At 34.9% G+C, this 27,838-nt stretch overlaps 2 protein-coding genes across 3 annotated transcripts; both read right to left on the bottom strand.

Annotated features, from left to right (window-relative positions):
• Positions 1 to 5,170: 5,170 nt before the first annotated feature.
• LOC107731897 (high affinity immunoglobulin epsilon receptor subunit gamma-like) lies at positions 5,171 to 10,422 on the bottom strand. 2 transcript variants are annotated; one of them, XM_016543088.1, is made up of 5 exons: positions 10,169 to 10,422; positions 7,984 to 8,081; positions 7,359 to 7,391; positions 6,431 to 6,460; positions 5,172 to 5,949 (listed from the first exon to the last, which is right to left on the bottom strand). In XM_016543088.1, the coding sequence occupies exons 1-5, from the start codon at positions 10,239 to 10,241 to the stop codon at positions 5,887 to 5,889; spliced, it is 297 nt and encodes a 98-aa protein (XP_016398574.1). In that variant the 5' UTR covers positions 10,242 to 10,422; the 3' UTR covers positions 5,172 to 5,886. The 2 variants fall into 2 exon arrangements, with proteins under 2 accessions (XP_016398575.1, XP_016398574.1); XM_016543089.1 differs by lacking the exon at positions 7,359 to 7,391 and having other exon boundaries at positions 5,171 to 5,949.
• A 122-nt stretch (positions 10,423 to 10,544) lies between these two features.
• Positions 10,545 to 25,102, bottom strand: LOC107731872 (NADH dehydrogenase [ubiquinone] iron-sulfur protein 2, mitochondrial-like). The gene is made up of 14 exons (XM_016543062.1): positions 24,956 to 25,102; positions 21,227 to 21,330; positions 20,955 to 21,145; positions 20,066 to 20,186; positions 19,750 to 19,862; positions 19,284 to 19,377; positions 19,173 to 19,180; positions 18,272 to 18,357; positions 17,800 to 17,919; positions 17,137 to 17,266; positions 16,622 to 16,717; positions 13,057 to 13,140; positions 12,317 to 12,374; positions 10,545 to 10,708 (listed from the first exon to the last, which is right to left on the bottom strand). The coding sequence occupies exons 1-14, from the start codon at positions 25,054 to 25,056 to the stop codon at positions 10,671 to 10,673; spliced, it is 1,344 nt and encodes a 447-aa protein (XP_016398548.1). The 5' UTR covers positions 25,057 to 25,102; the 3' UTR covers positions 10,545 to 10,670.
• Positions 25,103 to 27,838: the final 2,736 nt, after the last annotated feature.

Raw genomic sequence — 27,838 nt, 5'->3', positions numbered from 1 at the left:
TGTTAACTAGCCCCGAGGCCCGGATTAGGTCGGTTTTTTTTTTTTTTTTTTTAAATGGATATATGGAATGATCGGAAGATACCCTGATAGTTTCCCAAAAGAATCGCATCTCCAAGAGGATCGTAGAAAACATTGGCACCATTTTGTTTCTACAATCAATGTAAGTTTACCATTCTTTTGAGAACTCGAGTCTAGTTTTGTGAAGTTTCCCCCGATTCATTGAAAAGATTCAAAAGAATGATTCGATTACCGAGCTCTACTTCTCTCACGAACACTGATGAATTATGTGATTTATAATTTATACATGCATAAAAAAACATATACAACTCACAACAAATGCAGATCAAAAAGATATATAAAATAACAAATTAAGACTACAAATTAAAGAAAAGAATGCTTAATGAGAAAGTACTTAGGCTGTTGCTTTCACGCCAAAAATTATGACACTTCCCAAACAATGATTTTATGAAGGAAATTACTTTAGTTAAAGGGAAATCGTAAAAGAAATGATGGATGAAACTGAGACATAGGGAAAAATAAATAGCCTAAACTGATTTTAACAGAAATAAAGACATGATAAACAAAGATATTGTTGATGTGATGTTTTAATGCAGGACTGAATGTTCATGGCCTTCTGATTCACGAGATAGGGAACTAGACAGCAGAATGAGATGCAGCAAGAAAAAAAAAAAGGTTTCTACATATTGGAAATCCCCCAATGTCAAAAGTGTAATTTCCCAATTTTCCTAATTTGTTGCTTTTATGTTACATTAATCATTTCCACTTAAATACATTAAAATGTGCTCGCTTTAATAAATGAGAAATAACATTTGTGAAAGCATTCTGTCATTGTAGATATACTGGTAGCTGCTTTGAAAGATCTTAGATCTTACAGTATGTTGAGTCACGTCACCATCTTTGATTCTTCATGTCAAATATGTGCCGGAAAACATGCGCAGTAACCAAATCCTGTTTTTACATGAGGAAACATTTGACCATTAAACTTGTTTCTGAGGGGAATTTGTCTAATCGTGTTGTCCTGCAGTTTAAAGGTTAAACGATAATTCTTTGCATCTTCTGATTTGCCTCTCGGGCCTTTTTAAAATGGCCAGTGTTTCAATGGCACCTTTATTTACAGCATCTCCTAAAGTATTGCTAACTCTGTTTAAGTTAACAAAGAAAACTAAAGAAGTATCTTAAGATTATGAAAGATCGATAGATAGTTAATGTAAAGTCAGAGCAAGCAAGACAAAAGAAAAAGTTGCTCCAGAAAATAGTTGTTTTAATAAACTTTAAAGATAAATATTTAGAATGGATTAGAACATTAGTGAAATACAGTCATTTAAAATCATATCCACTTTTTTATATGAACAGACATGCTGCGGCGCCCTCTGTACATACATAATGTGATGGATCCTCATTTCCACTGACACTGACATTCATACAGACAGGAAACCACAAAGTTTTTTGTAACATTCAATAAATGGTTCAAATCAGGCTCAAACGCAACATATGTAATATTTTAAAGTCACAAAAATTGACAATCCAATCCAATCCCATCCTACATTTTTTTTTTCATGAGGAGATTTTTCATTTGGATATATATGGAAACTTATTTCCACCATGAATTAAAAAATAAAAGAGGTAATTGTGACTTTTTATCTCACAATTCAGATTTTTTCATCGCAATTTTGAGTAAAAAATAGCAAATATCAACTCAGATTTCTGACATTTTTTCTCACAATGGTAATTGCAATATATCTCACAATTCTCATTGATTCTCATGATCCTGACTTTTTTAATCAACCCTTAAAGATAAATATTTAGAATGGATTAGAACATTAGTGAAATACAGTCATTTAAAATCATATCCACTTTTTTATATGAACAGACATGCTGCGGCGCCCTCTGTACATACATAATGTGATGGATCCTCATTTCCACTGACACTGACATTCATACAGACAGGAAACCACAAAGTTTTTTGTAACATTCAATAAATGGTTCAAATCAGGCTCAAACGCAACATATGTAATATTTTAAAGTCACAAAAATTGACAATCCAATCCAATCCTACATTTTTTTTTTCATGAGGAGATTTTTCATTTGGATATATATGGAAACTTATTTCCACCATGAGTTAAAAAATAAAAGAGGTAATTGTGACTTTTTATCTCACAATTCAGATTTTTTCATCGCAATTTTGAGTAAAAAATAGCAAAATATCAACTCAGATTTCTGACATTTTTTCTCACAATGGTAATTGCAATATATCTCACAATTCTCATTGATTCTCATGATCCTGACTTTTTTAATCAACCCTTCCCCGAGAATCTGACCAATCATAACACCGAATCTGCCATTTTGTCCGACAAACCAACCAACCAGACAGTCACAGGAGAGTAGATTAACATCGGTAGATTTGAACTTGAAAAATGGTGTGTATTGACGTCTTTCCATGGTTGAAACAAATTCCTTCTGATGTTCATTCATGTTTATTTCGTGAACTAAATAGTAGAAGAGATGATCGGTTCACGTGCCGCTTGAACTGAGGTGCTACAGCAATCTGTCACGACACATTAAAGGGCCACAAAACTATGTTTATAGTTTGAATTTCTTTTAAAAAATTTTAATTTCTTTTGTCAGTGTCTTCTTTGCTCCGCAATATATTTTTCACTGCATGAGAACATGATGTGTGGTGTAAGCACGCCATAGCTTGTCGGACGTAGCAACAGTAGGCATGAAAATGTTCGTACATTTTGAGTAGTTGAGGATGGAAATGAAGAGTGATGATCAATGAAAACTACAATATGAAAGATACACAGTTCATTTCCACTTCCTTCACACATTTGTACAGCAAATCACATTTTGTTTTTGTCCTGTGATACAGTATATAGGCCTACCTTTCTCAATGGTGGGGTGTGCAATGCAGGAGAAAAGGGGAGGAGCCAAACCTTTAATTGGTCAGGGCTGCTTTTCATTGGTCGGTTATGTAGAAAATCATTGGAGAGGTGTGGCATCAAATCATTGTTAATAAATAAATGTGGACTTGAAAACTGCATTTCTGCTGATGTTCCAACACTGGACACATTGGCAATATGGCAATAAAGGCTACAGTGACTGCGTTTCTGTTTTTGTGTTTCTTTATTGTGAACACAAGCCTCTACAGACGACACATTTATGTGAATGAGAACATGACGTGGACGGATGCACAACTGTACTGCAGAAAGTACCATGATGACCTCTCCACCGCCAGCAATATAGAAGTGAAACTACTCTCGGCGAATCCAAAGATCACTTCTGAATATTTCTGGATTGGACTTCAGAGAGATTCCCAAAGCCCACTGCTGTGGAAATGGAGCGGAGGTGAGAATGCATCTAATGTCATGTGGGACGCTGGACAACCTGATGCTTTGCATGAACAATGTGCTGCTGTCCTAAAATCAAATGGTAAAATGCATGATGCCACTTGCTTTTTATCTATACCGTTTTATTGTATGGAGGTCTTTGAGCTGATCCTGGTGCAGAAGGAAAACACTTGGATTGAGGCCCTGGAATACTGCAGACAAATGCACGTTGATCTGGCCAGCCTAACCTCCGATCTGATGATGAGAGAGGCGAAGAATAAGAGCACACCAGCCCATGCGGATGATGTGTGGATTGGTCTACGGTTCATAGCAGGTCATTGGTTTTGGGTAAATGGAAATAATGTTGAATATAAGGGCTGGTCATTGGAGGGAGAGCCACAGTGCCCTACTGTGGATCAGCGCTGTGGAGTGTTTGATAAAAAAAAGATTGTTTGGAAACCTGACAACTGTGAGCGAAGACTTAACTTTCTCTGTCTCAAGAAAAATAGAGTGACAGCTGAAGGAAGCAGTAACTGAATCAGTTTGGCATGTGTAACGATAATGTCATGCCTCACTAAAGAAACACTATTTAAATCAATTAAAATTATTTTTGCTGTAACTATTACTATTGTCAATTTGAAGGAACTGGTACTATTGAATGAGAACAAAAAAAAGCTTGATATTGAATTGACTTGAGCTGAATAACAACACTATTGTCTTACGTAGAGATGCTTAGCTGAATTGAACTTGTTTAATAATTGATTAGATTTACTATTATTTTCCTGCTTATTACTTTGATGCTTCTTTGAAACAATCTGTATTGTATAAAGTGCTATAGAAATAAAGGTGACTAGACTAGATGTGGATGTCAACTATGTACTCAGTAGGCAAAACATATAGTGCATTTACTGCTGTTGTGACAATCTTGTGAAAAATAAAATGAAATCTTGTTAACCAAATAATATTTGCAGTGATAAGAAGCATCACGGTTTGATTATTACCGTATTTGATTCCAGTGTTGTTGATAGATTACATACACACATTCAGACATGCTACACTGTAACTTTTCTGCATGAATTACAAGTATTTTGTCTCGAAAAAAGAAAACTATGTAATCTTACTGTCTATATACAGTAATTTTACTCTTTTGAGTTTTCGTCTTAATTACTGTAAATGGGATTACATTACAAGGTGCTCAAATAATATAGAAAATATCAGGAAATAATTCATAAAAAATAAACGTTTTATTCTTTTTAATTTTCAAAGTCAAAATATATTCTTTTTATATTCTTACAATTCTTTTTACATTTGACAAAATAAAATAAAACCTGACAATTTAATTATAAGAGATTAGAATTGTAGGCACTGTTTTGACAGTTGTATTTATTTTACAGATAGTAGGATTGTGTATCATCACCACTGTCTGCAAATCTATTGATGTAAGACTGAAAAAAGACAATTTTGCAATAAAGAAGACCATGTCATTTCACCGTCTAAATACAGTACTCTCATTATTTTTCGTATTACTTACTGTAAGTGTGTTTGAATTACAAGCTGATTAAATAGCAAAGAAAATAATAAAAAACAATTAATAAAAAATACAAATTTAATTCTTGTTAATTTTGACAAAAAATGTTTATCATCACCACTATCTGGAAATCTATTGATGTAAGAACCGAAAACAGATTATTTTATGGAAAGGAAATGAGACCATTTCATGATGACAGTATTAGATATTGAAAGAAAAAAGAAAAACACAGTGTAAGCATAACTAGAGAAACAATCACAATTTTTGGACATTAATTAGTTAATATATATCATTTAATTAATTTAATTTACTCTTATAATAAATTTAAGGTAAATTCTGACCATCAGTGGTATATAATGTTTGTTTCATATATAGTTGTTTTCTCAAATGCCACATGTAGCAGAAACAAACTATTATTGCCACAGAGCAAAACAATATGAGAGCTTATTCTTAAACAAATGGGAAAAAAAGTCCTTCACACATATACAATCAAACACAGCTCTGTTTCCATCTGTCACACCTGTGGTCAAAGTCAGATGCACTTTTTGTCAGACCACTCATGTACTCTTTAAAACAGGAAATGACTCGGACTCTGTGGGGTTGGTGGCATGTTGCTATAGAAGCTAGAGCAGGAAGTTAGCCTCGAAAAATAGTGACACGCAGCTGCGGTATACATGTTAGAAGCTTAAAATGTAGTTTTAAGGCGAACAGGAAAATACATTCATTAAAAAAAAAAAAAACATTTAAATGATTAAACCAGCAGAATGATCATACAAAAATACATGTTCCTTTGGCATTCTGTTTGATTATTTAATTATCTCTATTTGGAGTCCGTCTGCCAAACAAACAGCAAACAAAAAGCCTGATGTTAGTGATTAACAAAAGTTATTACAGTATAAACAAAACATATTCTTCTTGTAATTGTTTGACAGCTTATTTACAGTAGGTAGATGCTTAAGATGACAGTGGTATTAAGTCCAGAAACTTGCTTCTCTCCTTTTGCTTCGAGTCTTATTTATTTCCTTTTTTCATTTTGATGGTCTCATATGTGTCCTGATCGTGAGGCTTGAGACCCTGAGGTGTGGAGGAGAGAGAAGGACAAAACGGATGTGGCAGAGAGTCAGCGCCATTTCAATTGAAGCTCACCAGATCAACCACAAGGCTTCAGAAATTGAATGTACATCAGTTAAATGCTATGAAATTGCTGCATGTTATCACTACAGTACTTACTATATAACAGCATCTTATACTGCATCTAAATATTCTTTTGCGTTCGAAGAGTTGCTTAATAATATGAATAATATGTGGTAATATAAATGAATAATATATATGTGTGTGTGTGTGTGTGTGTGTGTGTGAATATATGTATACATATATTCAAATATATATATGGTTAAATGATGTTAGTGTGTCTGTTAACCAGTTTTTGTGTATCTTTCAATGATCATACAGTGGAACGCAATAAAGTACAAATAAAGAATATAAACATACACACAAGAAAGGTCTAAACTATGGCTAAGCAGAGTATTAAACAACCACAACGCAACAAAAATACCTCATAAACCCCTTCACCGGCATCTTTCTTCTGTAAACAATCAGAAAAAAAAACACATTAGAAAGCCTGTAACAATACAAACACTCACAAAAAAAGAAATGTGTACGCGCAGGGCTTCAGAGGTTTTTGAAAGATGAGTGTCATGCGTCACATATGGTCAAATTACGTTCAAACAGTATTCTTTTATCATATTACGCTCTTAAAAATAAAGGTGTTTAGTTCGCATCTGTGGTTCTGTGAAGAGCCTTTAACATCCATGGAACCTTTCCACTGGACAAAAAGTCATTTGTAGTAAAAAAAAAAGTTCTTGAGATTTCAGAAAATTTCTTCACACTAACAAAAAAAATTGTTCTTTTAAGAAACTGCTGACTGAAAGTTTTTTTGGGGGGGAAACCGAAAATTATTGTTCTATGGCATCCTGCAAAAACCCTCTTTTGGAAGCTTTATTTTTAAGAGTGTATATATAGCGTAATGTGTCAATTATGAAAAACATTAAAAGGCCACATACAGGCAGAGTACATACATTGTGTGAAAGGTTTCGTGCTGAAAAGCAGACACACATATAATCATTTTTAAAAAGGCATCACACAGTTCAAGACAGGATGTAAAAGTGTGAAAGGGGAGGAGAGGGACGGTTAGCAAAAGCAGATAATTTTGGAAATAAGATTGAGTCTTATGAAATTTATGTTGCTCACATTTGGGTTACTTTAAGGATAGTAATCGTTAACACACATAAATGTAATTTGCTGGTCTCAGAATGCACTGGCCATCAGCTGGTTTTGTACGTCGCACGTTACAGCACATTGTTTCTAGCAGTTTCATTATTTATTTATTTTTTCAATTTTATAAGGGTTTTCTGAAAAAGATATAATATGCAAAACTAGATCGATAGACAGACAGATAGATAGATAGATAGATAAAGTCTTACCCCTGAATAGCTTTCTGATTGTTTACTTCGCATCTGCCAATGAATGAATAATTAAATAAATGAATAATAATAATAATGTTTATGCATATATTACATTACAGAAGAATGTGTGTAATATATATATATATATATTTGTGTGTGTAGACAAAATAATGTGAAAACCCATTTATATAGAGGTTATCATTTGTAGACAACAGTGATAGACAAACACTGTGATTATCTTTTCTTTGTCTGTAATATGTGGACAGTTTTAAAGAGAAAAGTTAGACACAGATTCCCTCCTCCAACACATCTGCAGATCAAATGGAGACCATTACAAAGCTGTATGAATCTGTTAATGATGTTGGAAGCTGTATTAAAGGCAAATGGTGGCAAAACGCCTTAATAAAAAATACTGCCTATTTACCAGGCATTCACATTATTTTGTCCAGCCCCTGTATATATAAGACAAAGATATTGTTTGTAATAAAATTAATAGCTTAAATCTAATAGCGTTTACCAAATAGTTTAAGGATGACATACACTCAAATCAGGCATGTTGTATGAGATTTAGACTAGTTTTAAACAAATTCAATTTATTCAAATGAATTATATATATATATATATATATATATATATACAGTACCTTCATTCTGCAGTACAGGACAGTGAGAACAATCCCATAGATGAACAGTACCGCGTCCAAGATGTAGCATATCTTCGTCTCTTTCAAACTCATCGCATCTTAAAAAAAATGAAGCTAATTAGGAAAAGAAAAAACCTCAACATATTGTGCTACAGTTTTACAAAAATTACTTGCACTGAAAATATGTTTTTTATTATTACACAAAATGGTCCATGAGTCCGTTTTATAGGTCTCTCCTACATAGGACTAGTGCATAAACTCTTTATCTGCTGTAAATTGTCAATTTGTCGTTATTAGTTAATTGCAAAAATTGATGCATCACATCATTAGAATTGTATCAAAGCATTGGTGATGATCTTATAACGTTTATACAGCATGAAAGATAAGACATCACTTGTGTTTAAACTATAAACAAATTTTAATTATCAGACAATCAATACACAACATTAAAGACAATCATTGGACAATATTTGTTAAATACTTATTTTAATAATCAATCATTTTTAATTACATGCGCAGAAAATGTAGCAAAAAAGCCACGGATATATAAAAAAAAAAAAAGGCTTTTGTGAGACTAATGCCTAAATAATGTGCTTAAGTTTTAGAGAAATAGCAAGTGCATGTGTGATGTTTCTCACCTAGTATCATATCCTAAAGAATAGTGCTACTTCTCTTTTCATGTAAATTTGCAGACACAAGTCCACTGACCGCACGCATGCTTACAGTGAAACCAGTTACTATACAGTGGGTACGGAAAGTATTCAGACCCCCTTAAGAATAGTGCTACTTCTCTTTTCATGTAAATTTGCAGACACAAGTCCACTGACCGCACGCATGCTTACAGTGAAACCAGTTACTATATATATATATATATATATATATATAAAAATAAAAATACAGCACTGCATAATCTAAAACAGAGAGACGTGTGACTATGTATTAAACTACACTCACACATTGTGTTTTATTAGCTTGGGGTTTAATGGATTCATTATAGTGCAACATGTTGACAAAAATACTGTTGGTTGATCAAAATGCATGATCTCATCTTGATGCCAAAAACGTGTTGCATCAGAGAACTTCGATTTAGCATCCATTCAACCACATTTTTATCTATGAGAATTAAAGCATAAAAAAAAGAAATAAAGAATAGAAAACACTACAAAAGCTCATAAAACCTTAAACCCTGTTGTTTAGTTCAATGTATATAGCATCCTCATTTACAGAGATGCAGAAGAGAAGTGGACCAGCAAAACTCATATAGCCACAACCTAAATTTAAGAAGTAGCGCTGGTTTCACATGCACCAGTCAATGTGAATATGGTGAAAAATGTTACTTGTGCATTTCATCTGTTTGCAAGCTTTGGTTAAGTAGTTGTAATTGTACTATGGAGTCCTATTGTGTGGTTTAAGCTTTGTTGACAGAATGAGAAGAGGCTACTTCCTGGCAACAAAGTTTCCAACATCAAAGTTCAGATATAAGGACTGTGAAAACAAGAAATGTGAAAAGTGAACTTTATATAGATGTTGACTAACCAAGGCGCTCACTTCAGACTTTTATGATTGCTGGATTGTAACATTTACATAGATGCGCATTGGATTTTTAAACATCCCTTGCTTCATTTTGTACGCTTTTTCAAAATACATAATAAAAACCTTTTATAAAATCCCTGCATACTTCCATATTCAAGATGTGATCAGAGCGCACATTCCTAGTGACATTATTTCATAATTTATGAACAAAAACAAAGTTCTGAGGAAGCATAATGTGTTAATCTTCACGTTTAGCAGACAAAATTACTACTGAAAACTAAAAATAAATAAAATGTTAAATAAATAAAATGAAAAGATACATTTCCACTGTTCTCGCAAGGTTTTCGTTTGTTACATACCAAAAAAAAAAAAAAAAAAAAAAAAAAAAAACAAAAAAAAAAATTGGAATAGCCTTCAGGCCTTCCCTAAAAAGGGAAAGTCAACCTAATACATTTACAATTGTTAATTGCCATTTTCAAAATTATTACACTTATTCAGTATATTTTCAAGATGAAAAAGCAGCTTAGAGTTGAAGTTGAAAACCTAAATGAGTTGATAATGTAAATGTAAACCTGTAACTTTGGTATCAACGTAACAGCACGCAAAACACAGCGTTCGCTTGCGATAAAGAGCGCTAACATTTAACACTTACCAGCACTGCCGAAGCTGAGCCAAATAGAAAGAAGAGAGATGGGCAACCCCACCTTCATCATCATCATCATCATAAAAACTTGGCTTTGCTTCTGCGTACAACCTCACGGGATGCACACCTCCAAAGACGACTTTCAGTGAACAGATGTAAAACTGCACATCAGAGGCAGACAAGAGGGAAGTTGTGGTGAAAATATGTCAGATCTGAAGTTTAAACCACCCCCACCCTGAGTGACGAAGAGGAAAAAGAGCCGAAAATCATGTGATCTGCTTTAGACTGCTGATCCTTGGAAAAAAAAATTGTCTGCATGAAATCTACGTGCAAGTTCGCACTTTTACGACCAGCTCTTGTAATGTTAAATAAACAGAATTTGAGGTTTTTCCAGGTTTTAAAATATTTATTCGGTTTCATAAGCATTTAAATAGAGAAATTAGAGTAACTTCTGTCATAACATCACTAGAATGGATCTCAAAGACAGAATCATGATCAGACACTGGTGTCCTTAACGGTCCACTTCACCAAACACGATGTCCTGAGTACCTGTGGAAAAAGACAACAGGTTGAGGCTCAGGGCAACATCAAATTACTAATAAAACACTAAATTTTTTAAAGATATATTTTCTCCTATGTCAGATTAATTTTCAGAGATTTTCACACAGCATTAACCCTGTAAAGCCTGACAAAATAAAATAATAGTCTGAAAAATCTAATTTTTTTGAAATGGAAGAGTTCATTGACCCTTTAGACATAATCCATTAATAATAATAATAAATCTGCATATGTGTTTTTGCTAAGTATCATATTTGATACATCAGACTTTTATGACTCATGGTAAAATATAGAACATGGAGCTCATGTTCAAGGAGGTGAAATGTGTATAATATAGACACATCCTCTTCCAGGCAGATTCGTAACATTTCCTCTTGATTGGAATGTCTTAATTATTGTCATGATGGTGAAAACTGACATTTTTTGTGATTTCTGAAAGGGTGTAAACAGCACATGGTGCTTGACCCATTTTATTTTGACACAGAATTCTCTGACATGATCGTGTCATTATTAATCATCACAATACCACCCTGAAATTACCTTGCACTGTAGAAATATGGTTTTGGCAAGGAATGTACAGTAAATGCATATTTACATTAAAACGCACAGCCAATATATATATATATATATATATATATATATATATATATAATATAAATTATATGAATATAAATATATATACATGTAAATACCGGTAAATATTTTCAAAATATATACTGTATATGTGTGTATTTATATATATACATAATACATATACACAGTACACACACATATACAGTATATATTTTGAAAATATATACTGTATATGTGTGTATTTATATATACATAATACATATACACCGTACACACACATATATTATGTAAACAAAAACTTTTATTTTGGATGCGATTAATAGCGATTAATCGTTTGACAGCACTAGAAAAACACACAAAAAAGTATAAACTATCAATCACAGAGCAGATGGTAGATTTAAATCAGATCAGAACAGATATTCAAACATGAATATTAAAATATATGAATGAAGGTTTCATGCCATTTGTAACAATATAAAATGTTCATTAACTAATGATTCATTAAAGATTATATAAACTGTAAAAAATATTTGTATAAGTTATAAATAAAGCAGATTATTGGAGTATGTTTTACTAGAAAATACTATTTACAGTGGGCATAGAAAAGAATCACCCCCCTTTAAAATAATCACATTTTGCTGCATTGCAGCCTGAAATGAAGACGGACATTCATTTCAGGCTGCAAAGCAACAAAATGTGATTATTTTTTTAATACTATGAAATCAAATTACAAAGTAATTTACTTATCCAAAGTAACTTACAAATGAGGAATACAAACAGCGATTCATCTTAAGGCGGCAATAATATGAGAAGTGTTAACAATACTAAGCTTCATTCATTGTTAAGAACAGTACAAGTTAGAAGAACAGGGAATTAGTGAAAACAGAGAAGATTTTATGATATAATAGTGCTACTGGCCTCTTATTTAAATGTAATACTTCACACAAATGTGCAGTTCATTGCCGTGATATGCAAATCTACAAAACAGACAGAACTGAGAAGTGTATCAATGAGAGAGAAACTTACCGATGATTGCCACCACGTCAGCAAGCATGTGTCCTTTAGACATTTGATCTAAACCAGCCTAAAAACAGGACAAAACAGACCACATCATTGAGCAACATCACAACACAAACAGGAAAAGGTCAAAGATAAAGTCTGCAGTATTTGCAGCCGTTCTACATACACTACCGTTCAAAAGTTGTAGATTTTCTTTTTTTAAAAGAAATGGATACTTACTTTTATTTAGCATTAAAATGATCAATAATGACACTCATGATATTTATAATGTTCAAAAAATTCTATTTAAAATAAATGCTTTTGGTTTTTTTGTTTGCATTTTGCATTCATCTAAGAATCCTGAAAAAAAATGTATCATGGTTTCCACAAAAATATTACGCAGCACAACTGTTTTCAACATTGATAATTATAGGAAATGCTTCTTGAGCATCAAGAATAGTATTAAAGAGTATTAGAATGATTTCTGAAGTATCATGTAAACAATAAAGACTACTTTGCCATCACAGGAATAAATTACATTTTAAAATACATTTTTACAATATCATTGTTTCTACTGTATTTTTGATCAAATAAATGCAGCCTTGCTGAGCATAAGAATCTTCTTTCAAAAACACACCTTACTGACCTAAAATTTCTGAATGGTAGTGTATGTTCTTTTTATATATTTATGCACTTATAAAGCTTATTTTATAATTGGTGAATCCATTAACAAAAACTAAATCATAATAGTAAAATTAATTAATTACCAAGTGGGCAAAGCCAGGTGCCTTGATCTTGCAGCGGTAAGGTCTGCTGGAACCGTCAGATACCAGGTACACACCAAACTCGCCCTGCAGCACAACACAGCTGAGTTTGAAGTAGAAATGGGAATATAATATAACAACACTTGTTCTGATTCCTCTTAAAACCAGTTCCTTACAGGGTTTCTGCATGATTTTTAAGCTCAAATTTAAGACCTGCACAAATAAAATTAATACCATATGAGCGGGGTAGGGCAATGTCTTTAGTACCATATTAAACTGTAAAATTAGTGTAAAAAGCATAACTTGGTTTAGATACAAGTTTTCACAAAAACAAAGTTTTATGAAATGATAAACTTTACATTTCAGCCTTTAAACCATTTTTAAGAAAATAGATGAGTCAAAAGTATTAACTATTATATTATCAAAAGTATTAATTGTTATATTAATTTAAACAATTATTATCAATAAATTATTATATCAATTAAATAACAAATTAGGGGTGTGCGATATTAACAAAAAATGATATCTCTATAATTTTCTGGGATTTTATCAATAACGATAATTAGACAATATTTTGCTGAGTGTGTTATTGTGCTGATATCTTATCTCTAATTGTGCTGACAGCTGACTCCTGAATTGTTTTTATATTCTTCATACTCTGTGTGGTCAGTTCACAGCAGTGATAGAAATGTCCAACAAGTTTTATGGGCATTTTTATCTTTAAGCCATTTTTTCTAAAAGTGTGCACCATCTTTTGAGTAAAATTCTTGCATTTGGGCTTTTACCAAGCAAATGTAATCAGTATCAACAAAATTGATCTTTGCAATATTTTCTGGGATTTTATCGATAACGATAATTAGACAATATTTAGCTATAGTGTGTTATTGTGCTGATATCTTATCTCTAATTGTGCTGACAGCTGACTCCTGAATTTTTTTATATTCGTCATATTCTGTGTGGTCAGTTCACAGCAGTGATAGAAAGTAATCATTTCCAACAAGGTTTTATGGGCATTTTTATCTTTAAGCCATTTTTTCTAAAAGTGTGCACCATCTTTTGGGTCAAATTCTTGCATTTGGGCTGTTACCAAGCAAATGAAATCAGCATCAACAAAATTGATCTTTGCAATGCAGTGGAAACACAGAAGGTGCATTAGAAGTGTCATTTAGATGTATTTACACACTGTTTAATGCAGCTCTGAGGGACATGGAATACTTTAACCTGCAGTTACAAATGCATAAATAATGTTTTGATATTTTAAACATAAAACATTGAAAACTGATGTTTGAAATTATTTTAAAAATGAAAAGGTACCTTAAATGTGAAATTAAAACTGCCAGTACGTGGCAGCAAATCACTATTAAGTGAGTCATTGCGAATGAACCAAATCATTTAAACGGTTGATTCATTCAGGAACGAAACACTGTCGTGTTGTTCAGAGACGCAAAACAGTGCTGTGGCTGTGTTTGGAATGATTTTTGTTGGAGAAATAGAGCGAAAACAGGAAATATGGTGTCTAAAACTTAAGTCTCTTAATATTAACTTCTTGTTTATTGAACTGTTGTATAAAATCAATATTGTATGTAATCATGCTGACTTTTGGAGAAAAAAAAACGGCACTCTTCGTGTGATATTAACTATATGAAATGATATAAATATATACATTTTCTGCCTCATATCTTGAATTATGTCATTCTAAATGCATTTTAATAGACTGATTCATGCAGTGAAAGAACACTATAAATGCGCACGCACACTAGTCTAACTTGCTAGACTTCATCATGCAATGTATGCGCGCAATCTGTGGGTGTTTTGTTTGCTTTCCGCGATATACTCGATAATATCAAATTGCACATCGTTAAAACAACAATTACGATATTATCGCAGACCATACATATCGCACACCCCTATTCTGTTTAGATTTTTATAATGCATTGTCTTCTTATCGATCCACCAGTTCACATTTAAAGCTCTGCGTGTTTGCAGGGTAAAATCATGGGTCGATTTTTGCATTTGTCTGAACTGAACAAAACAACGGTTTTATTGAAAATGCTCATTCATTCTCTGACAGCAGGTGGAGCGTTTGGTAGAAATATAACTGCTTCCCCGGTAACAGCAGAACACTAAGCAGCGCAGCACTGGACTTTGAACGTGCAGCGCTTGTATTTATTTAATGAAATCATAGCCTTTTGAAGTTTAATCGTCACATTCAGCCATATCGCAATTCTGGTCTCTCCGTCCCCAAATTTAAGACCTCTTAAAATCATAATTAAAGGGGTGGTTCACTGGGTTTTTTCTAGGCTTGATTGTGTTTATGGGGTGCAGTCTAACATGTGTTAATGCTTTGTTTAAAAAAAAAAATAAAAAAATATTTTTCACATAATTTTTTTAATAATTTACCATTATTCCACACAGCTTAATAGACTGTGTGGAACTCTGAGAAACGGACTGATCTTTTCCTGTTTTTATGAAGCCCCGCCCTCAGAAATAGGCAATGGGCTATGATTGGTTAGCTAGCCCAGTGTGCTGTGATTGGCTAAACCGCCTCTGGTGCGCGTCTAATCGTCCCGCCCCTTACCTCAGTGGCATGTTCTTCGGTTGTATTGTAAACAACGGCATCATTAATATCTGAAAATAAGTGTATAATTGGAACAGTTCATTGTTGGAACTGAGTTGAATGAGAGAGAGAGAGAGAGAGAGATGCAGAGCGTGTGAAGAGCAGGGGCAACGCGAGGAACAGTATTAAGAACTGCTGCTTTTGAACATTCATTTTGAAACCCGTGAATCCATTAGAATCGTTAGAAGACAGAATCGCGATTCATATATGATTAGATTTTTACATGCACCTCTAGTTTTCTCTTTCTCTTCTCTAAAGCAGCGCAGCATGGCCTCGCCCCCTTTGCTGCCTTTTCCCGAGGGTGGGGTTTATCTGGGTTTGTGATGTCATGAACCCGGGAAGTAACTTGTTGTAGTCCCTACCAGCCATTTTTGTAGGCATTAAACTGCCAGAATTTAAAAAGACGATATCTCCGTTTGCATTGAACTTTCAGCTTCGTAACTTTGCAGATATTGTTTATGCTCAAACAGCAACATTACACACTAACTAAAATTTAAAAAAGTGAAATCGAAATGAACCACCCCTTTAAGACTTTCTTGCACAATTTAAGATTAAAAAATCAGTCCAAATGATGAGTTCAGTTCAGATTTCAGTAGAAGTTTAACAAAACAGTAGTAAAATACACTGGTTGCATTGTATGGTTTTGATTCACTGAAAATAACCAGATTGTAAGAGTCATTATTTCTGAAATCAGACATTGGTCATGCTGTAGATTCAGGTGATGCAGCATTGCTGAATAAAAACAGCACCACAAAGACAACAACTTTAGAAACCCACATTCCCCACATGTGCACAGTTACAAATTCACCAAAAACCTCACCATGCTGGATGAGAAGATGACCAAAAACCACTGAAAACTGCCAATGAGGCCAACGCAAAAAATTCTCTTGAGAACAGAAATGGTGTGCATGTAATTGTTGGTCAACACATGCTCATGTGCATTACACTCACCTTTGGTGCCTCTACAGCGGTATATGTGGCTCCTGGAGGAACCTGGTAGCCCTCAGTGTACAGCTTAAAGTGATGAATGAGAGATTCCATTGACGTCTGAAAAAAACCAAAACAAGTCATGGGATAAGAGGGAAGTTAGCCAACATTAAAGCACACAAACATGAATACATTTGAAACCTTTATTCTTGAAGTGTGTATTTTCTATATAGAAACAATTTCTCATAACTTTTCACATACAATTATAATTAAGCCATTCGAAAACATTGTGGTACTTCAAAATGTGTGAGCATCTGAACCATGCAATACTGGCCCAACCAATGGCGTGAGTTTGGGGCAACACTATGTATTTGACTATGAGAGGAGTGTTTGAAAAACCAGAAATGACACCCTGCACCTTTAAATAAGCTTATCAAGCATGTCAAAAGCATTATTTGACTCTTAAAAGAACCCAACAACTTTTTCTATTCTGCTTTTTTGCCATTTGAATGAAAGATACATACGCAAGCATATCTTACCTTCATCTCCGATCTCTTGGGTGGGGCTATTTTAGCATCATCTACCTTGATCTCTCCAGCAGGCATTTTGTTGAGACACTGAAGCATGATGCGCAGCGACTGTCTCATTTCCTCCACTCGGCACAGATACCTAAATAAAAGTTCATATTTGTCACTGATAATATCACTATAAAAGCAGCATGGCAATATTTGTGGTAACACTTTACAATAAGGTCCCATTAGTTAACATTAGTTAATGCATTAACTAACAATGAGCAATACATTTGTTACAATATTTATTAATCTTTGTTAACATTAGTTAATAAAAATATAACTGTTTATTGGTATTTCATGTTAGCTCAGGTCCATTAAATAATATGAACAGACTTTTGATTTTAATTAGTAAATGTCAATTATTATTATTATTATTAATATTAAGATTAATAAATGGTTCTCAAGTCCTCACAACAAAGTTTATCTTTAAGCGCACACATCACTACATTTCACTTGTGATGTGATGTGTGTGTACATTTCACTTCATTTGTGATACTATCAGCATATGTGGTGAGAAAGCTTAGTAAAGTCTAAGACCAATTTATAGCCTGTGGTCGCATTTCAATTTCCTGTCATTCTGAGCTTCCTGAAGCTCTTAACTCAGTCTAAAACATTAACATGTGTGGTCACCTGTCATAGCAGTCGCCATTACTTCCAACGGCCACGTCAAAGTCCACCTCGTCGTATTTGTCGTATGGTTGACTCTTCCTCAGATCCCATTTAATACCAGAACCTCTGAGCATTACTCCACTGAAGGAGGAATAATACACACATTATTGACAATCTGACACATCAACATCCAGTACTCTGGTCAACTTATTCAAATCTCTTTTAATTACGGTGTTGCACTTGTGGGTGATTTCACTAGGTAAGCTACGGTGATGATGACTAAATCTCACCACACAAAGACTGCAAATGACTTCACTTCTGTTAGAAGTCCCGTTTGGGTTTGATTTATAAATTACTCATAAAGATGCTTTTGCTCCATTGCTTACTGTCAGATAGTTCATCTACTATAGCAACTTCTGGGTGAGAGAGAGCGAGATACTTGAGCTGCAGCTCTGACCAATCAGATTCAATTCATAATAATACAATGTTTTACCTGAATCCATAATTGAGTGCATCCTCTGCCCCAATTACACCGATATCAACAGTTCTGTTCCTCCAGATACGATTGTTGGTCAGCATCTGAAACAACATCATATTCATTTAGAAACTCCATTTATTCCAATCAAATTGAAAATGCATGCATTTTGAAAAAGAAACATCCATCTATATGATCACTAAGCTGTGGTCATTTGTGAAGTCTATTATTAAGAAGTGGAAGGTATTTTGTACAACACAGACCCTCCCCTGGATCAGGACATCGCTCCAAACTGGATGAAAGAACCGGGAGGAAACTGGCAGCTCACCATCCAAATAACAGCATTCCTCCAGTAAAGCACAGAGGTGGTAATATCCTGTTATTATTTGGGGGAGTATATTTTCTCTGCAGCAGGGACTGGAGCACTTGTCAGGATAGAAGGAAAAATGGATGGGGCAAAATGCCGTCAAATTCTTGAGGAAAATCTGCTGTCCTCTGCCAGAGAGTTGTCGATGGGAAGAAGGTTTACCTTCCAACATGACAATGACCCAAAGCACACAGCAAAACTGAGCACACAGTGGTTGAAGGAGAAAAAGGTGAATGTCCTTGCATGGCCTAGTCAGAGCCCAGATTTAAACCCCATTGAAATTCACCATCAAATTGAACTGAACTTGAGCAGTTCTGCAAAGAAGAGTGGGCAAATATTGCAAAGTCTAGATGTGCAAAATTATGGATGTTGTAAGTTGCACTGAGTAAATACAGCTGGATAAAACAAAAACTGTGTCCGTCTTCATTTCAGGCTGCAAAGCAACAAAATGTGATTATTTTAAAGGGGGTGATTCTTTTCTATACCCACTTTATACTTAACATCAACTAGCACTATTCTTGACTGAAACGGCTTGCATTTTGGTCTACATACCTCCTCAACTGCAAAAAAAAAAAAAAAAATTTATGGTTATTAGGAGATGATATTAAACTAAGTTATAACATTTCAGCATAACCAGGAATATACTTTTCATTTAAGAAAGACTGGCTTCATCAAAGCGTACCTGATGAACTCCACCGGGTCTGACGTATGCAGCGTGCATCCTGGCTCCAGACACTCTCTCATAGAACTCAAACATCTGCAAGATATCAACTAATTCAATGGTAACTAGGTTCCACACAAATATTCAATAATAGGGCTGCGATTTCGGAGGGAAAACATTTTGATTTTTCACATAAAAATCATGATTGTGATTAAAAACACTTTCAGATTTTTTGGGAAAATACATTAACACAAACGAAAAAGAAAAAGAAAAAAAAGGTTCCCGACCACTTATTTAGATTGTGAAGTAAAACAAAAGCACAGTCTATAGATTCACTTATCTGTATAGTTGTCTACATTGTTATGTGTTACATGTAGCATTTTCAACAAACATTTAAATGTCCAACAAAACGCATATTTAACTTCTATTTGTTTTTCTGTTTGACTAAGTGCAATAGAAAGTTGTTACCTTCTCTCTCTCCTCAAACATCCAGAAGAAGGGGGTCATGGCTCCAATGTCAAGGGCGTGGGTGGTGATGCCCATGATGTGGTTAAGGATACGGGTCATCTCTCCATACAGCACTGCAAAGGTCAAATACAGTAATAGATTTATGCAGCTGGTAAAGCCAATTAGATACATTCAAAGTAAAATATCCCTGCAATCTCAATTGTGTAATTGCAACATCTTTCAATGCAATTTAGGGGATTTTTTTAAGCACATTTACTCTAATTTAAGATTGATGAGCGTAAACCAGATCGAAAGCATTTTAGTTATTGTTCCTCACCTCTAATCCACTGTGCACGTGGTGGAGCCTGAATGTTAAGAAGCTTTTCTACAGCTAGAGAATATGCCTGCTCATTACACATCATGGACACATAGTCAAGCCTGTCGAAGTATGGAAGTGCCTGCAGCAACACAAACACACAAGACAGCATTACAGCAAATAATGCTTCATCGCAGACAACAGCACAAAGCATAGTGATTCATATAACAGCACAGTTTATAATAAAGCCCTGCATAAGACAGTCATGAGTTTGTGATGTGAAGCATAACATTTCTGAAATTTAAGTTTAACCTAATGTATTTGCAAACACTATTATCCACAGTGACATACATCACATTAAAGGTATACATTTTATCAATAGCTCAAATACACTACTATTTGAGCAACAGAACTGAAATTAGATCAGAAGGTATTTTTGCACTACTATGCAATGATTCCATTAAGGAAGCACCAGTCTAACAGCACACAATCCTATGAAGCCCAGCAAAACACAAAATAGATGCAGTATGAAAAGGATATTTCAGCTTCTCAGCTATGTATGAATTCACAGTATAATAGCAGCAATGACACAAAACACTTGATAACCAGTTAATGTGTATATCATGGTGCAGCACCCATACAAACTATTAACTCTATGTTACATAGAAGGGACTATATTTTCAAGTGAAAGCACAGCACTTAAACTGTTTTTAATATTTTTAGTTATTAAGTAGTTATCGTTTCTTTCATTCCAAGCATTAAGGTACTAAAGGTTGTTCTATATTGTTTATACAGCTCAGCCCTCAGTACCTTTTTAAGAGTATGGGCAATTTATTGAAGTTAAATGTATTTATATAGTAAGCATTTAAAAATATAGTGTCATCCATTAGGGTCTGTAGTTTTTAAGTACCTGTAAATAAGTCTTGTACTCAATCAGTTTCTCAGTGCCGCGGTGCAGGAGGCCGATGTGAGGGTCACATTTCTTCACTGACTCTCCGCTGAGCTCCATCACCAGACGCAGCACTCCATGAGCCGCTGGGTGCTGAGGCCCGAAGTTGATAGTGAGGTTGGAAACCTCTTTCTCTGCTGGTGGGTCCTTATCTGAAAAAGATGAAGATGTTTTTGATATCGTGGTTGGTCGAACTGTAAATATAGAAGTCACTAGGCCAAAACGAAACCAACCGTTCCAAGGTGGAGGTGCCCATTTCTCAGTGATGACACTGGGATACATCACAGCTCCAGAGTACTGCTCTGCCCACTCCACATCTGGCTGCCATTGCTTCAGCCTGAACAGAAGAGGAAAAAACACTGTTGGGTCATTGACTTGCATACAAAATGCACACAGATATCTGCTCAAACTTCAAGAATAAGACATGAATTTGCAAGTTACAAGGTGTCAGCATGTACTCTACACAGTGGCATCACTAAATATTTGCAAGCGACACTTGAAATGTATCAATTATCTAATGCAATAAAATTCATTTTTAAAGGGGTGGTTGACTGGTTTTGTTCTAGGCTTGATTGTTTATGGGGTGCAGTCTAACATGTGTTCATGCTTCGTTTTTTAAAGGTGACATATCATGAAAATCTGACTTTTCCAGGTTTTAAGTGCTATAATCAGGTCCCCCGGTGCATCTACCAACCAAGGAAACATAAAAAAGATTAACCCAGTTACTTTGTTTTGGTAAGCCTTTTTCTGAAAGCGTCTGAAAAAACGAGCGCGTCTGACTTCGCTCCCCTAGTGACGTTGCAAAGGGATCTCATTATAATATTACCGCCCCTTAATCTGTAAGTTTGTCCCACGGCGCCGTCATTTTGATTTCGCAAGCGACAACGGTGTACCTGCTCTAATGCCATGGCGAAAGTTTGAGCAAAACATGCTAACGCATTATTTTTCCACATAATTTACCTTTATTCTTCACCGCTCTATCCCTTCTCTGATAAACGCGCTGATCATTTCCTGCTTTTATGAAGCCCCTTCCTCAGAAATATGCGATGGACCCTGAGCTGAAGCACAGCTCTTAATGGTATGTTTGTTTGTTGTTGTCTCTTACTTTTAGATACGCTGTTATTTGTGAATGCTACTGCTTCTGTAAGCTTTTAATATACGGTTTTATTTAAAGCTGATTCAAGGTTTAATACAGTACGGCAACTGCACGCTTATGTATAACGCTTCTCATAGCTATGTGAAAATAAGTGTATAAATGGAACAGAGCTGAGCTGATGATCTGAATGAGAGAGAGAGAGCGAGAGAGAGCGAGAGAGAGATGCAGAGCGTGTGCAGAGCAGGGGGACGCGAGGAACAGTATTAAGAACTGCTGCTTTAGAACACTGATTTTGAAACTTGTGAATCCATTAGAATCGTTAGAAGACAGAATCGTGTTTCATATATGAATAGATTTTTACATGCACCTCTAGTTTTCTCTTCCTCTTCTCTAAAGCAGCACAGCATGGCCTTGTCCCCTTCATTGCGTGTTCCCGGGGCCGGGGTTTATCAGGGTGACGTCACAAACCCGGGAAGTAACTCGTAGTCCCTACGAGCCATTTTTGTAGGCATTAAACTGCCATCATTTTAAAAGACGCAATCAACCACCCCATTTCTTAATATGAAATTCGAGTGGTATGACAATTAGAGATTAGACCGTACAGAAATTGAAATCTACTCGCTTATACTACTACTCGCTCTAAGAGCCGATTCTTTGTAGTGACCGGGAAGAGCCTTTTTTTTTACCGTCAAAATCAACTCTGTTTTCAGCAAGCCATTCTAGTCCATGACCCTTATACTCACTTCTTCTGTTGATGAGGCTGGATCACGAATGATTTTTGCGAACATAGACGCATTTAGGTAGATCGGGATTGGCGCATTCACTTCAAAACGAAAGTAATGTTAATCCTCTGCGTCTTCAGCGGCTCAGATGTCGGGAGTAAATGACGACTGCTTATATTCATTATTACATCCAACAACAAAACATCGCAATCGTTTAATCGGAGACATTCTTGTCTTCCCCTGCACTGTAGTCGACACAATGTAGGGGAAGACAAGAATGTCTCCGATTGTAGTCGACACAACTGATGACAGCTTACTCAAGACAGGTCTAAGATAAGACGGACTTGTCAATCAACTATCGTGGGAGGGGCCTGTGCAGAACTACGTCATTCTGACAGGAATCTCAGAACAGCCTGATTTGAGAAAGGGGATTTTAAAATAGGGATTAAAAAAAAAAAAACACTGGGTGGATTTTTATCATTATAGGATGGATGTGTACACACACTTCCAACACACATTTATGTTCAAACAACTTGTAAAGTGAATTTTGCATCCAATGACCCCTTTAAACGCAAGCGTGTTGGTTAAGGTAGGAAGACTGCATTGTTGCAACATCGGTCCCCTCAGATAGAGTCTTCTCAAAAACAGGACAAATAATCACAGAGAGGAGAAATCGCATCAGCACACCCAAGCTGAGGCATCTGATATCTCTGAATGCTAACCTGCAATAAAGACTAAAGTGTCTTAATGTTAAGACATTTGCATTTATTTATTTGATTTGTTTGCTGTGGTTCTGTGTTCAATTGTTCAATTAAAGTTTTATTAAAAATGTTAAATAATAGTAACTGTATTTTTTGTAACGAAAAAACGCATAAAAATAAGGCTATTATAAAAACACAGAATAAAAAATTGTTTACCAACACACAAACCATTCACAATTTCTAAATTGGGCTAAAATAGAAGGCTCATTTAGAAGTGATACTAATAGAGTCTTCTCAAAAACAGGACAAATAATCACAGAGAGGAGAAATCGCATCAGCACACCCAAGCTGAGGCATCTGATATCTCTGAATGCTAACCTGCAATAAAGACTAAAGTGTCTTAATGTTAAGACATTTGCATTTATTTATTTGATTTGTTTGCTGTGGTTCTGTGTTCAATTGTTCAATTAAAGTTTTATTAAAAATGTTAAATAATAGTAACTGTATTTTTTGTAACGAAAAAACGCATAAAAATAAGGCTATTATAAAAACACAGAATAAAAAATTGTTTACCAACACACAAACCATTCACAATTTCTAAATTGGGCTAAAATAGAAGGCTCATTTAGAAGTGATACTAATGAAGAGCCATTTGGGAGCCGTAAGAGCCGGCTCTTCTAAGGGAGCCGAGCCAAAAGAGCCGAATCTTTGAAAAGAGCCGGACTTCCCATCAGTAATTCATCCACGCTGGAGCACAACCCAGGCAAGGAAGATAATTCTGCAAACAGCTACAATTGCAGGTTTTCAAACAGAGATGGCGACAATGAGGCAAAACTTATGGACTGCAGCTTTAAGAATGGCTTTAAAAAGTAATTATTCGATTCTTAACTCTATATTAATTGTTTCAAACACCACCAACAAAACATGTTCGAGTGAAATGCTTACTAGAAAATGGTGCTTGTGCTGTATTTCTTGGTTTGATATTTTGTTATTTAATGCAATGACATTTATACATTTTCATGCGTGGCTTCAGTACTTTTTCTGGCCCACTTTATCTACAGATGTTGAGATGTTTGCGTTGGTGGAAATTTCAAAACAAATTGTGCACATGTGCAAGTATATTTTAAATCCATGATATATAAGTGAAATTGTTAATTGTTTCTTTACTGCTAATGTTTCACATCTCAACCAGCTTCATGCTCTTTTTAGGCAGTTCATCAAAACATTGGTGGAGAGGGACAAGATTTTGACAAATATTGTCGTGCAATAATTAGAATTTGAAAAGAATAGTTTAGTAATACTGTATATTTCTATGCTTGTTAAAAAAAATCGCAGGAAAAAAAACACTGGTTATCTAATCCCAATAACACTGCCACTAGCAAGCCGCTAACTAACTAGAGCCATTTATTAACTACACAGCATTGACGACTATAATGTGTGTACCTCTTCTGAAGCACAGCACAGGCTGGAGTGCTGACATTATTGTTTAATATGACTGAAGGACGTCCGAGTCTGGAGAGCGACCTCAACATTGTCGCCGCCATCTTCCCCTTCTGTCACCCTGGCTGCTGCTTCTGTGGAGAAGTCTTTACGGTGGATTATTTTACTGCGGCTCTGGCGCCACCTGCCTGTAGGAGGTTTAAACTCAAGGCTCAGTGCGTATTATAACTACGCACAAACAGCCACTAGGTGTCAGTCGACTCAGCAGTTATAGTTTTATTGATTGATAGATGCAGCTTCCAATGTGGAAATAGTTGTTTTAAAGTGAAATATTTAGCCATCATCCACAAACAATCTTTCTGAAGAATCGCTGTTTTTTGATGTTCATGAGCGAATCGTTCTTTTGAGTCGGTTCCATGTATCAAACAAATCGTCTTCATTCACGAATCGACTCTTGAGCTCAATTCACTGAATCAGTGATCCGGTCACAGCGTGCTTTTCAAGTGCAGTACAAATACTGTGGTAAACATGGTATTGGCATGATACATGGTACATTTTTATACATTTACTAGTATGAATGTTAGTGATATTTGTAGTTAATTATGTATATTGCAGATACTGTGTAATGTTGTATGTAATTATATATTTATTGCAGACAGCTCTATACACACCAGTATTCAAAGGGTTGGGGTCAGTAAAAAAAAAATTTTTTTTAAAGAAATTCATAACCTTATTCAACAAAGATACATTAATCAAAAGTTACAGGAGAGATATTCATCACGTTACAACATATTTTTATTATTTCAAATAAATGCTGTTATTTTGAACTCAAAGAATCCTGAAAAATGTATCATAGTTTCCACAAAAACACAGCACAGCTGTTTTAACTTTGATAATAATAATAATAATAATAGTAAATGTTCCTTGAGCAAAAAAATCAGGAATTAGAATAATTTTTGAAGGATCATGTGACATTGAAGATTGCTGCATATTCAGCTTTAACATGACAGGAATAAATTACATTTTAAAATGTGTTTAAAAGGAAAACATTTATTTTAAATTGTAATAATATTTCATAATATGGATTTGACTATATTTCTTGTGTATGTGTAGTGGACAGGTCCTTAAGGAACTTTCTTTAAAAACAGTATTAATATTGGGCCTATATTACTACGTTCATGAAAATTGTATGTGTTCCTATAAACGATGTTCTCATATTTTTCTTCCTATTTTACTGTTGCTGACACCAATTTTTAATTAAACTAATTCTAGAAGACATTTTCCCTAATTCAAGAATGAACAATAAATATATTTGTATGTGTATGTGTATGTGTATGTGTATACAGTATATATATATATATAGTGGACAGGTCCTTAAGGAACTTTCTCTAAAAACTGTATTAATATTGGGTCTATATTACTACTGTACATTCATGAAAATTGTATGCGTTCCCGTAAACAATAATGTTGTCATATTTTTCTCCCTATTTTACTGTTGCTGTCACCAATTTCTAATTAAACTAGTGCTAGGAAACATTTTCCCTAACCCAAGAATGAACAATAAACTGTATAAATACTGTATATAAACCACGCATTCAATACTTCATTGATTCTTAGAAAAACAGTGCTTTTATTTCTGATATACTGTGAAAAAATAATTACGTAACATTTTTAAAAAATACTGGAAAAAATCAAAGGGAAATAAAAAAAAATCAATAACTTTTGTTGTACATCTGTCAAACGTTTTTCAGCTACCAAGAACAGTACAGTAAGGTCAACGTTTATTTTCTAAGACACAATTATACAGGATACACCCCTACCAGCAGAAGAAAAGTTTTGGAGCAGGAACGTGAGAGAAGTAAATGAACGGATTACATAAAGATTTTCATATACTCACACTCACACTCAATCGCACACACAAAAACACACATCTGCACACACTCCTCTGGCCTTAAGCCAGTTTATAAAGTGAGGGAATATAAAAGTCATGTTTTCCTAAGGCCACTCTTTATTTTGTTCACTCCTTCATATATTCCTTCTTCTCATCTTCATGGAGCTTCAAGTTCTTAGATGGGACAGGGAATGCAAATACTGTCCAGTGGGCCACTTGTCCCACAAGATTTTCCCCAGTCCATCAATACAAAGGATGAGTGATTGGCAGCTCAAGCAGGTCATCAAGATGTTTCCGGATCCTCCTGAACGCTCTTGGTATCGTACTGGCTCCAACCAAGCTACTCATCGTCCTCTCTGTACTGTACCGAGTCAGAAAGTACCATCGCTATAGTGCCTGTCAACCTTCTTCACGCAATTGAAAAAAAACAATACTGCATTTCAAGAGTGCATCACATTGGATGATGTAAAATAATACTTGAAGTTGGAATTACACATGGGAAAGTATTTACAAGGCTCGTTGGAAATGTGGACGAAGACGAAAACTAGTCGCAGAGAGTGAGTGCCTCACTGTTCCGATGGATTGTCTTCATCCTCGTGTTTCTCCATTGTCATCATTGCTTTGATAATGGCATACTTCAAAACCCGTTGAAGACAGTTCATAGCCAAAGACCAACTCTGGTCCCCGTAAGGTAGTTTTTCTTAATTGGCGAAAAATACTTCAAGTTGGTCGTTTGTTTGGCACAAATATCTGGTGTGTGTCTGTGTGAATAAGTGAGTGAAAGACTCTCTGATCTCAAACTTCACATGAAAGTCCTACTAGCGCTTTGCTCCTCTGGGTCGCGTGGCGTTAAAAACCACTCCAGAGCTGCATCCCAAATGACGCACTATACACTATGCAATTATACACTATGTACTTATGCACTATGTACTCAACCATGTAGTGTATGAATTATATAAGGTTAGTTTGTCATTCATAAACGGAGTCTGATAGTG

The sequence above is a fragment of the Sinocyclocheilus rhinocerous genome, unplaced genomic scaffold, assembly GCF_001515625.1.
Source record: "Sinocyclocheilus rhinocerous isolate Xijiao unplaced genomic scaffold, SAMN03320098_v1.1 scaffold1841, whole genome shotgun sequence".
NCBI classification, from domain to species: domain Eukaryota; kingdom Metazoa; phylum Chordata; class Actinopteri; order Cypriniformes; family Cyprinidae; genus Sinocyclocheilus; species Sinocyclocheilus rhinocerous.
This window is presented reverse-complemented; position numbering and strand designations above follow the sequence as displayed.

Excerpts from the sequence above, each read along its gene's own strand:
- LOC107731872 (XM_016543062.1), bottom strand. The coding sequence starts at position 25,056 with ATGGCGGCGACAATGTTGAGGTCGCTCTCCAGACTCGGACGTCCTTCA. Across the intron at positions 21,331-24,955 it reads TGTGCTGTGCTTCAGAAGAG|GCTGAAGCAATGGCAGCCAG; the intron begins GTACACACATTA and ends TCTTCTGTTCAG. Across the intron at positions 20,187-20,954 it reads AGTACAAGACTTATTTACAG|GCACTTCCATACTTCGACAG; the intron begins GTACTTAAAAAC and ends GTGTTGCTGCAG.
- LOC107731897 (XM_016543088.1), bottom strand. The coding sequence starts at position 10,241 with ATGATGATGATGATGATGAAGGTGGGGTTGCCCATCTCTCTTCTTTCT. Across the intron at positions 8,082-10,168 it reads GCTCAGCTTCGGCAGTGCTG|ATGCGATGAGTTTGAAAGAG; the intron begins GTAAGTGTTAAA and ends ATTTTTTTTAAG. Across the intron at positions 6,461-7,358 it reads AATCAGAAAGCTATTCAGGG|AAGAAAGATGCCGGTGAAGG; the intron begins GTAAGACTTTAT and ends GATTGTTTACAG.